The sequence below is a fragment of the Mixophyes fleayi genome, chromosome 4 (assembly GCF_038048845.1).
Source record: "Mixophyes fleayi isolate aMixFle1 chromosome 4, aMixFle1.hap1, whole genome shotgun sequence".
In the NCBI taxonomy this organism is placed as follows: Eukaryota; Metazoa; Chordata; class Amphibia; order Anura; family Limnodynastidae; genus Mixophyes; species Mixophyes fleayi.
In genome coordinates, this window is record NC_134405.1 from 10,251,671 (window position 1) to 10,265,304 (window position 13,634).

The 13,634-nt window shown below is 46.6% G+C and overlaps 1 protein-coding gene across 1 annotated transcript; it reads left to right on the top strand.

Moving 5' to 3' along the window:
• The first annotated feature begins 6,821 nt into the window (after nt 1–6,821).
• LOC142151034 (profilin-1-like) lies at nt 6,822–12,862 on the top strand. The gene is made up of 3 exons (XM_075206288.1): nt 6,822–7,062; nt 12,307–12,499; nt 12,581–12,862. Exons 1-3 carry the CDS (start codon nt 6,937–6,939, stop codon nt 12,676–12,678), a joined length of 417 nt encoding a protein of 138 aa, XP_075062389.1. The 5' UTR covers nt 6,822–6,936; the 3' UTR covers nt 12,679–12,862.
• The last annotated feature ends 772 nt before the right edge of the window (nt 12,863–13,634 follow it).

Here is a 13,634-nt window from a genome sequence, read left to right on the forward strand (position 1 = left end):
CCTGCAGAGCTGACACTCTAATATAAAGGATACAGCATATAGAGAGATGTGTACCCTGCAGAGCTGACACTCTACTATACAGAGAGTATACAGTATATAGAGAGATGTATACCCTGCAGAGCTGACACTATAATATACAGAAAGGATACAGTATATAGAGAGATGTGTACCCTGCGGAGCAGACACTCTAATATACAGAGTATACAGTGTAGAGATGTGTACCCTGCAGAGCTGACACTCTAATATACAGTGTATACAGTATATAGAGAGATGTGTACCCTGCAGAGCTGACACTCTAATATAAAGGATACAGCATATAGAGAGATGTGTACCCTGCAGAGCTGACACTCTAATATAAAGGATACAGCATATAGAGAGATGTGTACCCTGCAGAGCTGACACTCTAATATACAGAGTATACAGTGTAGAGATGTGTACCCTGCAGAGCTGACACTCTAATATAGAGTGTATACAGTATATAGAGAGGTGTACCCTGCAGAGCAGACACTCTAATATACAGAGTATACAGTGTAGAGATGTGTACCCTGCAGAGCTGACACTCTAATATACAGTGTATACAGTATATAGAGAGGTGTACCCTGCAGAGCTGACACTCTAATATAAAGGATACAGCATATAGAGAGATGTGTACCCTGCAGTCCTATAATGATTCAGGCCTGATCTCATAGTGGAAAGTGACAGCACACATTTGATGAAGCGCCTGATACTCACACAACAAGTGTGATGAGGAGAGGAAGGTGAAACCACTGGGACACCAGCACACAGCACCATATATGGCTGGGTTCTGTAAGACTCTCCAGGGGAAGGAAGTCTAGAGAAATAAAGAAGTGTACGGTGTACTTTTAGTTTTCTGCCTATCTGTATCTTTTTTCTTGTGTAAAGGAGAAATACAGGCAGGAGAAACGTCTGAGCTATGTAAAACCTCACACAACACCAACATGCGTGTGGTCGCTCGCTAGCAGGGGATAAATCCACCCACAGGACAGTAACATTTATGTAATGTCAGGGCTGCTGATAAAACTACAAGAGCTTGCTGTGGCCGTTAACCTTTACCCAGGGGGCCTCTCCAGGCTTCTCCGCCACTCCGCGCAGCTAGGCGCAGACCTAGCGTGCGGTGGCGTCAGCCGAGAGTGGGCTGCTGGCGGGGCCTCAATGAACCAAGGGGGCACCTGCCAGGTGCAGAACCAAGATGCCATAAATGCATCCCAGCAATTCCAGGTTGGAGTAAACCAGGGTCTGCAATAGGTGGCAGTAGCGGAGGCGGGAAATGATTAGGTCTCTGTCAGACGTATTATCTCCTGGTATTTGATAATAGAAGGAGGATACATTGACAGCTGCTACCTGCCTGGACCTTTGCCATGTGGCCAGCAGAAAATTAGAGGGTGACATCCATAAATTCTCTTCCCGTGGTACCTGTACCTCCAGGGTTATTCCAGGATTGCCGGGCACCCCCCTCCAATTTTGTCAGGGAGCTTCCCATCCTCCGGCCGCCACTCTCCCCTTTTGAGCACATGTGTGTAGGGAATTTAGACTGTAAGCCCCAATGGGGCAGGGACTGATGTGAATGATTCCTCTGTACAGCGCTGCAGAATTAGTGGCGCTATATAAGTAAATGGTGATGATGATGTGTGTGTGGTGGCTGCAGAGTAAAGCACTGTTTCCGCATGAAGTACCGCCGCTGTAAGGGATGCGGCGGCTGCGGGCCCCCAGCTTGTCTCCAGGCCCCCCTGTAGCCATTGCACCCCCTGCAGTGTTAAGCACTGAGTGGTAGAATTTGGCAACAATACGTTTAGGGAAGAGCCCCCAATCAGTGACCCCCCCCCCCTTCTTATGTCTGGCAGCACGGTGGCTCAGTGGTTAACACTTCTGCCTTTCAGCACTGGGGTCATGAGTTCAATTCCCAACCATGGCCTTATCTGTGAGGAGTTTGTATGTGGCCCTGTGTTTGCGTGGGTTTCCTCCGGGTGCTCTGGTTTCCTCCCACACTCCAAAAACATACTGATAGGTTAATTGGCTACTATCAAATTGACCCTAGTCTGTCTTTGTGTGTGTGTGTGTGTGTGTGTTACAGAATTTAGACTGTAAGCTCCAATGGGGCAGGGACTGATGTGAGTTCTCTGTACAGCGCTGCAGAATTAGTGGCGCTATATAAATAAATGATGATGATGTCTTGCACATGACTATTGTATATATCCATGTTATCGTCCCTGTGTAAGATGAATGATCACAATTGCTACAATTGATAAGGACTTACAAAATAAGACCCCTCCCCCACAGCTCATGTCTATACCCCCCCCTTCCCCCCCCCCCCCCAGGATGTTAGGACTCTCCCCCACCCCCCACAAGACTGCTCTTGGCATTATAACCCCTTTGTGCAGAGGGGGGTATACATACATCATGTAATAAACCTGGGTGTAATAAAGTATGTGAGAGGGGCTGTTATCTTTCCTGTGCTACTCTGTATACAACAAAAAGGATTATTAGGCAGCTACATTAATAATCATCGTCTATTTATTTATACATTAGAAACAGAGTACAGCAAACCACCCAAAGCACAAAAGAAAAATAAAATGCAATTATGATTTTTAGCGCTACAAAACGACCCATTTACAACACCAAAAATAGCATCAAGTAAATTATATATATAAAATTATTGACAGTTGTCAGCCCTGGAGACAGGAGCTGGAGGAGCACCGAAACAGCTGCTGGGTACAACTTGTGTGTCTTACGTTATCGTGGACCTCGCTCCGTATATTTTAAGATGATAATACTATTACCACGTGGTTGATCTGTTACAAACTTTTATACTGCTGTGTTATAATGGAGGACTTTTGACTTGGACGTTTGCGAAATTCATCTCAAGATGCTAAGCTGCTATAATTTTCGTTCTGTAATTATGGAGCACTTCTGACATGGACATTTATATGCAAAAATAAAAATAAACATAAAAAAAAGCACTTTTTTGATATGGAGCGCTGGTCTCCGGTTTTACTTGGAAACACAGACATAAAAATATTGAAAAATCTATTAATATGTCACAAGTAGAGTCAACCTATAAGATGTATAATCTACTCCCTTTCCCTGGTTCCGTCTATTGCATTGTTTGCTGCCTTTTATTACACTCCTGAATTGTATTCAGGCATAATGGTAGCGGCTTCGGAAGAGCTTACGCTCTAATTTTCTTATCATACCGTTATGCAGTTACGCCGTATACTGCAGACAAGCCGAGCCCATCACCCGTGTGCCAGGGCGGCACAGTGCATTATCCGGCCACATAGCAGAATTTGGGTCAGGCAATGCCACTCTAACCTACTTCCCAGTTGCCCCCGTTGCTCTCATAAGAACAAGGGAGAGCCCTTCCACGGGTCCGACGCATGTGCAGTAAAGCCCCTAGTTTGAGAGTAGACGTGGGGCCTTAGGGAGGCTCGCAGAGGCATTGCCTGGCCCCCCTCACACCAGGGGGCCCCGTCATGGCCTGTAACCCCTGTTCTGTACGCACAAATCTCAGGACAGGAGACCTCCCCATTCAGCAAATCGGGGGGAGACCTTGTATTCAATATTATGTAAGGCCCCACATCACCTTATAGCGGGTCCGTCGACGGCACGTAGAGCAGGCTGACATTTTGTGGACTGAACCAAATGTTCATAGGAAGGCAGCCTCTAGAGGGAGTATATATAATAATCTGTGGACTGCAGGGCCTAATAATGCAGATATTGTGCACATATATAATACACATAAGGGACACTAGGTTACAGCTGTTCTGGGGGAGGACTATATTACAACATTACATACTTGCCAACTCTCCCGGACATTTTGGGAGAGTCTCACAGATTCCCGGGAGAGTCTGGCAATCTCCCGATTTCTGCCCACTTCCTAGTGGAGTGGGCATAATTTGGTCCAAAATGCAGCGATTCTCCGTGAAGCGCGGGTCCAAAATGACGCGATTTTTGGCGCCTCGACCCCCTCACGCCCACCTCCCCCGGCAGACTTCCGGAAGACAACTTCCTAAAGTTGGTAAGTATGCAACATTGTATAGAGTACATACCTCCCAACATTAGGAGTGCCGAAAGAGGGACAAATAAGCCACGCCCCCATCGAGCCTAATCACCGCCCACAAACTTCCTGTTTGCGCAGTAGCAGTTGCGGACACGTTTGCGCATGTGCCCCACTTCCTCCTAGACCACTGGCTGCTATGTCATGCTCCGATACAGGGTCAAATTGAAAGTCGGGCGGGACAGTCCACTGAAATCGGGACTGTCCCGCTAGAATCGGGACACTTGGGAGGCACGAGGATATAATACACATCAATACATACTACAGAGTATGCAATATACATTAATGCATACACTTTTAATGTATATGTAATAGTTTCTTTGCGGCAGCTGATGTGATAGAGGCATGGATATAACATGTATATAATACTTGTAGCATATAATATATAACAATACGTGGTATAGAGTGCATATGATGAATAGATTATATTACATGAGCGTATAAATATATATATATATATAGATATATGTGGTAAAAGAGTATTGTGGCTGGATCACTTATAAATAACTTATTGTCTAAATATATTTAAATGATGGTGCTCCGGTTTCCTCCCACACTCCAAGAACATACATAGGTTAATTGTCTGCTAACAAACTGACCCTAGTCTATGTGTCTGTGTGTGTGTGTTAGGGAATTTAGACTGTAAGCCCCAATGGGGCAGGGACTGATGTGAGTGAGTTCTCTGTACAGCGCTGCGGAATTAGTGGCGTTATATAAATAAATGGTGATGATTATTACGGCAGAGCGTCAATTTATATCATTGCAAATGTACTGATTTTGATACTGTGTCATATTTGTGTATTAGGAATGTACTGATTTCTGATGCAGTAGTCACGGTGGAGGAAATGGTTTGTGTAAGAAAGGAGGAAAGGTAATCCTAAATGAAGTGAATTAATTCTGTTCATCTCAGAAGTGACAAATGGGTGCCTTGGCCTGAATACCCGGTAGGGGGTCGTTACCTGTTTTCATGCCTTGTTCAGAGGCTGAACCAACGAGCTGTGGGCCCCGTTGCAGGGAAACGGGGCCCACAGCTAGCTACTTCCCCATGCACATGCCCCATAATCTCCATGGGCCCCGGCGCACTACACCTGCTACACCAATGGCAGTTCTGCCACTGGTCTTGTTAGAGGGACAGAAAACCTCCTGACAATATAGACAGCAAATCTGAGAAAATCAGGTTGATGTGAATGTTAAATTGTGTTAGATGCAAAATTAGATTATATCCTGTTATTAAATTATCTAATGTGATATCAGACGTTTCGGTGCCAGGTCGGATCAGGGGTCTGGGCTACCCCCTGACAACATGTGTATAAAAGGTACCATGTAATGTATTATACCAGCTGTACCTTCTTGATATCACTAGTACCACAAACTAGTGGGTAACGCTCCTTACTGGGACACTTGAGCTAATAAAACATCACTGCTTCAAGATCCTGCTTTGACGACTACTTACCTGCTGTAATTCCTGTGACCAACAGATTAGACCAATCTTAATCCATAATCTGGCTGTTCTGAGGTTGGGACCCAGCATCCAGTACCACCGCTCTGCCAGTGTAATAGGCCAGGGGGGGGGAACCATCTATAGCAACCCTGATCCATAGGACGAGGTCATGGGCACCAGGCGCCCAGTGAGGGGTACACTAGCGAGAGATACCCAGAAGGACGCGGTCCTAGGTGCCGGTGTAGGAGCCTGTAACATTCTCTGTGTCTACATATGTATTCCTTTACAAGTGGAGAAAGTTATTTTGCAGATACATTTCCCTAAAAAGTAAATAATTGTTATCACAGAATCTTTGCTGCAGGATCTTCTACTGAGTGTAGAGGGGCGAGACTGGGATACAGAACGGGGACGGTGGCAAGGCAAGTCCACCCAGTCCCCAGCGACACGGACAGGGGGTATAGGTATAGGAGGTCCATCCTGTCACAGTATATATAATGTATACTGTATATAATGGTCTGGGGGCTGCAGCTGATCAGATAGAGGCATGGAATATGTACATAATGCTTATGTGTAGCATATAATAATATGTGGCATATCTATATATATATATATATAGAGAGAGAGCTATGTGGTATAAGGGTATATATAGAGTATATATAATGGTCTGTGGGCTGCAGCTGATGTGATGATGGCATGGAATATGAACATACTGCTTATGTATAACATATAATAAATAATATGTGTGTGTATATATATATATATATATATACACATCTATATACATATCTATATATATATATATATATATATATATATATATATATATATATAGATATATATATATAGATATAAATATATATATAGATATATATAGATATATATATAGATATAGATATATATATATAGCTATGTGGTATAAGGATATAAATAGAATATGGAGCTATACTGAAATGGAGATTGGGACTATATTACATCAGCTGCGCATGCGCACTGCTCTCGCTCTGTGAGCCCAGCGGAGTGATTTATTCGGCATTCACTCTGATGCTTTCGCGGATGCGCCCGCACTCGACTCTCGGCGATGGCGCCGCCACGGCTCGAGACCCGCGCATGCGCCGTTCCCCTCCACCGCATCCGCTTCAGCCTCCAGCGCCTGCGCACTAGCGCGCCGGGCCGCGCCCTGCCCCACAGCCCGCCAACGGTCCTTCGCTGCCCCCCCCCCCCAGCCCAGCCTCTGCGCCTGCGCGGTCCCCTCCCCTCCGCGTGACGCAGCCCTGCCGGGTCAGCGCGCGGTATATAAAGGGCGGGGCCGGCTGTTGGGTATCCTGCGCGCGCACACAGCACGAGGCAGTCCTGCGTCACCCGCTCTCCGACACCCGGCCAGCACCCAGCTCTCACCCGGCTCTCACCCGCCGCAGCCGCCATGTCTTGGGACGATTACGTTGTCAGCATGATCGACAGCAGCTGTCAGGACGCAGCCATCGTCGGCACCGGACCCACACCCTGCGTGTGGGCGTGTCACCCGGGGGGCGTCCTGGGCAAGATCACGGTAGGTAGCCCGGTGCCCTGTACTACACCCGGGGGTCACTGTATATACTACACCCTGGGGCCACTTACACCCCGTATGACTCCTCGGGGTCATGGTATATATTACACCCTCCATATACTACACCCTGGGGCCACTTACACTCCCGTGGGTCACTATATACACTACACCTGGGGGTCACTTACACCCTATATGACCCCTGTGAGTCACTGTATATACTACACCCTCCATATACTACACCTGGGGTCATACTGTGTACTACCCCTTGGTTATAGCACACCCGGGGGTCACATGTGTCACACCCTCTTTATACTACTCCCTGAGGGTCACTTACACCCTGTATTGTTACTCCTTTGGGTCACAACATATAGTACATGTATGTTACACCCTAGGGCCACTTACACCCCGTATGACTCCTGGGGGTCATGGTATATACTACACCCTCCATATACTACAACTTTGGGCCACTTACACCCTGTATGACTCTTGGGGGTCACTGTATATACTACACCCTCCTTATACTACACCCTGTGGCCACTTACACTCCCGTGGGTCACTATATACTACACCTGGGGGTCACTGTACTCCATATTACACCCTAGGGCCACTTACACCCCGTATGACTCCTCGGGGTCATGGTATATACTACACCCTCCATATACTACACCCTGTGGCCACTTACACTCCTGTGGGTCACTATATACTACACCTGGGGGTCACTGTATATACTACACCCTCCATATACTACACCCTGTGGCCACTTACACTCCCGTGGGTCACTATATACTACACCTGGGGGTCACTGTACTCCATATTACACCTTTGGGCCACTTACACCCTGTATGACTCTTGGGGGTCACTGTATAGACTACACCTGGGGGATGTTGGTGAGGTGGGTCACTATGTACTATGCCTGGGGGTGAGCTCCCATGTGCTACATAGTATACACACCCTGTAGGACACCTCTATAGTGCAGGACATTACTGCTGTGTTCTCTCATACACTCTGCCTGGACAACCGGTCAGTCTCCAGGTCTTGTGGGACTACAAGTCCCAGCATGTTCTGCCAGCTGGGAGTTGTAGCTTCACACCCCCTGCAGTCACAGCCTGTCCAATAGTAACATCTATGTAATACTGAGATATAGATAGATGGATCTCTCAGTATTATATAGATGTTACCATTGGGATAGATGGACCTTACTGGTGCATGGCCCACTCTGTACATGTGTGTAACCTGCTGTGCAGGGATTGTCCCCGGTATGTTTGTGTGTAACATGTGTGATAGTGTCTATCCCCTGTATGGTGGGTGTATAATGCTGTAGTGGGCACTGGTAGCTGGTGTTTATATAGTTATACAGTGGTGGGTGGAGGTCTCACATCTTCTCTCTGTTCCTCCTGGTCTGTATTATGGTGTCACCGTACTGACACCGGGTCACGCTCCGCTCTTACTGCTCGGTGCACTTCCTCGTTCACACGTTTCCACCCCTGGGGTACATTGCAGGACAATAACTTCAGTAACTGTCCTGGGTTTGGGCGGGGCGGGTACCTTGGCTCTGTTTTGGGATGATTACTCTACACTTCGTGGTGCCACACGTCCACATTGCATCTAATGCACAACAATCCCGCTCGATCCTTTACTGCTGTGTCTTGTAGTCTGTGCCTTAGGCCTTGGAGAATCTTCATATGGCCACTTACAATGCTCCAACCTTCCAGTTATAATGTCTATTTCCTTAGATTTTACCCAGTGGTTACTTCTAGACTTGGACTAGGGCACTTACAGTTTGTGACTGATGGGAAGTTACATGGATAGGCTCATATACAACATATAGGATACATTGTAATATCACTGGTACATGGTGATCTCATCTGCACCACAGGATGACCAGTGTAAAGTGCCCCATACCTGGCACTGATGGCATTACCACTGCCCTCATACTGGGTACTTGTGTACCTCTGGGGCTTGTGACATTCATGTATGAAGGATATAAATGGGTAACTACATTGTGTACTGATTAGGAAGTAGCTGGTCATCATTGCACAATATATACATGGAACAGATGATTATAGTTTACACTAGTGATGTAGTTTTTGTTGGTGATGGTGGCATTCCAGGGTTTGCACTACTTGGGCACCCGCTGCTTTTGATAAGTGATCTCTATTTACTTGCCCCAGCGTGTAAGTCACAGGAATCTGGTGTTTTGTTTGTGTCCTAATGTGATCCCTGCCTGTTAGTGGTGGTCAGTGCTAGGGTCTCAGGACCTTGGATGTGCACTGTCCTGTAAGCAGGGCTGCCTAGAGACGTCAGGATCGACGTGTAATATTCCCTACACGCCTGTATTCAGCTTAATAACCTGGTGCGGCCGCTCTGCCCCAACAGCAAACACAGGATATGTGAACACAATGCCTCTCCTAACTACAGACTATGCCTCATCTCTGCACAACTCTCTTCCTGTTTGCAGCAAAATGGAGCAGTGCCTGAGGCACTCCCATGGGGGGAGGGTGCAGCTAAAAATCTGACTTTCAGCCGAAAAAGGCAACTTCTCCAGGCACCGTCACGCGTCTGCTCACAGATGTTTAGTGAGTGCAGCTGTCTTAGAGAATGCTGCAGATATCTGGGACAAGAACATGTCTGCACTTCAAACCAACCTGAGAGGCTGTTTTGAGTTTATTTGTAGCCAAAAAAGGACAAGTGTAGCGTTAGAAGGAAGAAGTAAAGAAAGGGGAAACTGAGTTTTCTCAGAATAAAGTGTCACTTACAGGAAGTTAGTGGAGACGTCGCAGTGCTTCCTGTAACCCTTGCCACATAAAATCCCCGACAAAGGGTATAAAAGACTGCTGTAAAAGGCTGTTAATCATTCTGCTAGCTGACTACAGGAGGGGTTATGTGGCTTCAGATTAGTGAGATTTAAATAGGTAAATGTTGGATTTCCATAATCACACATGGGAATGTTTTCCCTTGATAAAGGAATAGTGGTTGTTGGTGTGATAGCGTGAAGTTGTAGCTACTGTTACATGGATGTAAGAACAAAGGTGCTCCATCTCTGGGCTTACCATGGATGCAGTTACTCGTAGCCACATGTAGGTAGTTGTTATGGACTATGGTATAAGTGGGAGGACACAGCTATTATACATGTCATTGCACATTTACCTTAATGAGAGCTGGGTTATGGCTAAATGACTAATGTCACACTTGGCAGAGCTGGTGTGGGCACCAGTACACTGCCACCTGCTTATTAGTGCCATCTTGGCAGCAGTGTAGCTGCCAGGCACCTAGAAGAACAGATGTGCACAATACACCAGTCCTGAGTGACTCATACCCACAAGAGCTGTCTGGAACATTCTCCCAGCTGGAGGAGGTTCCTGATAAAAGCCTCAAGGCCAGACTCCAGCCTCATGGCACTGATGTGCAGATCCTCCTCCCAGCTGGATGTGTTTGTAGAAGGGCCTCTGCCTTATCTTGCAGGGAGCAGTTTTACAGGAATCCCCATAGGGGCCGTCCGCATGCTCCGCATTCCAGAGGCCTGATGGGACAGGCTCTGTGTGTGCTGATGGGTTTTCTGCAGGAGCTATGTCCTAAGCTGTGCTGTGCAGCCTGGCTAGCCCTGCGTTCTCTGTCCAGGGGACAGCAGTCACTGCATGGCCTCTATCTGCAGTGTGCATGCTGTGAAGTTAGATAAGGGGGTGCCTGAGGCAGCTACTTTAAAGGCTCCTGTCAGTCATACATGAACTGGAGCTGTGACCACTTCAAAGTGTTTTGTTTTGGGTTTTTTTGTATCGGATTGCTGAACATTGCAGCATCTACCGTCACTGGCTTGTACTCGTGTCCATTTCCTCCATCTTGCTGCCTGGTTGCAGTCTATAAAGCAATAGACTTGTTATATGAAAGGGGCCTTACATGGTCAGGCCTCGCACGGCTTCCTGTGCAGGAAGGATGTGCATCACCGCAGACCCTGTGCTGTAATCTGGTGGCTGCTGTGGAGAGAGCTGAACTGCGATGTATCAATATTCTCCTAAAAAGCTTTACTTGTACTTACTGCTGGGTCTTCAGTGTTTAACCCTTTAGTGGCTGGGTTTTGTCTGTAAACTGCTCTAGTTCTGCTTTGTGCTGTTAAATGATCTGTTTTCATTGGCTGTATTTAAGGTGTTTAAGGACCATTTACTTTTCCCAATTTGTCTTTAGGTACTATAAACATGTCTTATTTTTCTTGATGCCAAATGTCTTTCTATAGCTTGGGGTAGTTATTAGTCGCTAGAGATTGGTTGTCTGTCACCAGTAGGTTGGGGGCACTATCTTACAGCATATTAGTATGGTACATCTGAGTGGTGGGTGCACTGCGTCCTGTATTGTCCAATATCTGTGTGGGTTGGCAGTTCTGTGACGTCTCATGTGACATTCACAGCTAATTGGCCCCTCCTGTGTTGCTATGGTACATGTTTTGTTCACTCATTAACTTCTAAATCAGGCCTGGCTCTCCAGGTGTTGTGAAACTACAAGTCCCAGCATGCCTTGCCAGTAGAAAGCAGGGTATGCTGGGATTTGTAGTATTCAGGAGTCGGGGAAGATGTACTGTAATAAATAGAAAGGGCCCAGCAGTAAATTTTATGTCTTATGGACAGCCCAGCCCCAATAGCAGTAGACGCCATATGAACCAGTCTACCCCCTGAGACAAGTACTGTATCTTCTCCAGCTCCTCTACCAATGGCTTCAGAGGGCTAGTTATCAGGTGGTACAAGGATAAGCCCACTGTTATACCCAGGACTTGCTTAAAGCCACCAAGACTGTACAGGAAGATTCTCACCTAGGGATATATTTACTAAACTGCAGGTTTGGAAAAGTGGGGATGTTGTCTATAGCAACCAATCAGATTCTATCTTTTTCTAGCATTTATTTAGTGCATTCTACAAAATAACAGCTATGATCTGATTGGTTTAAACCTGCAATTTGTAGATTCACCTCTAGGGGTATATTAAAGTGCCCCAAAAACCCTCTGTGTGCTGGGCCACTTTACTGAAAGCTCTGCTTATATGCAGACATACCCAAGTGTCTCCTCCTCTCTACAAAGGAGACCGTCTCCTGATTCTGGCCCACAATCTACCTCTTACCCACGTCTGACCTAGTTCATACAAGCTGCAGAATGGGGGCGCAGCGGCTGTGTAACCAGAGCTTAGATAAGACATGGCCAAGGTCCTGAGTAGGGAGCACCTCTGTCTATATTGCATTAAGTGACCTCTTGTCTTCTCCCCACAGCCGGCAGAGGTCAAGGAGCTGACTAAGGAAGACCGTAGCTCACTGTTTATAAATGGGGTTACAATCGGCGGTGTGAAGTGCAGTGTGATCAGGGACTCCTTAAACTCGCCAGACTCCCATATGATGGATTTGAGGACAAAGTCTACAGATGGGAAGCCAACATGTAACGTAGCCATATACAGAGCAAACACAGGTATTTGTCTTATGTGGCTGCTAACCAGCTTCTGTGCAGTGTTCCTCAGAGCACCAGTCTAACCACACTCTCTCCCCGCAGCTATAATCATTGCAATGGCTGCTGAAGGTGTCTACGGGGGAACACTCAATACTAAAACGCACTTGGTGGGGAAGTACCTGAGGGATCAAAACGTCTGATTTCCACCAGTCGACTACTGATCCAGCTGCCAACATCGGACCAACCCACTGATCCATTTCCCCCCCCTTCTGCCTTTGTTTTTTGTCACTGTTTTGCTGCCCTGGTCACCAGAATGAAACAATTTTTTTTTTCAGGAGAAACAATTTATATCTGATTTAAGAATAAAAAAAATATGCTATATTGTGTCTGATACAGCTTGTTACTGGGTCTGGAAACACAACGTCAGTCTGTGTAAAGTGGTCAGGCACACTCGCCTTGTAAGCAGTTGGTGTAGTTAGATTAACATTAGTGGCTGCAGGGCGTTGAGTGGGCTACACAATAGGTGACGACTTCACCGTATCATCTGCCAGAAGACTGGTGGACACTTGTACGTCTCTACTGATGAGCAGTCACTTTATCTTACACCAATGTTTAAAGGTGCATTATGCAATGGCATGTTATAGGACTGCTCCCTTAACGTGTGATAATCCTGGAGGACACCATCTCAGAACATCCCTGTGGTACTATGTGGGCATGATGTGTATATTGGCAGGTTAACATGCTTCAAGTGAACCTTGGCATTCCCTGAATTCTCCCAGTAACCTCATTGCTCTAGATAGTACTGAGTCCTAATGATTATAAGTGACTGGTTGTATACATTGTAAGTCTAGTTGTGACATGAGCTAATATAGCCTAGGTTAGGAAGGTGTGGGCCTTGTTGCAGCAGTCCAGGATTACTGCATGCACGTGCCCCATTCCCCACCCACCCTGTCCTTCCTGGTAACTTGGACATTGCGGTGTTGTGGCCTCTGGTAATGGTGACTGTTCTCTTATCAGTTTTCTGAGAAGGATCAGACTGTTTGTTTTGTGGGATAGTCCATAAGGTAAAGGGAACAATGTCTGTGGTCTGAGCACATTACACATCGGCTCTGCTGGCTGAGGGGGAAAAATGGAAAGTTCAAAGCTTTGCAAGATG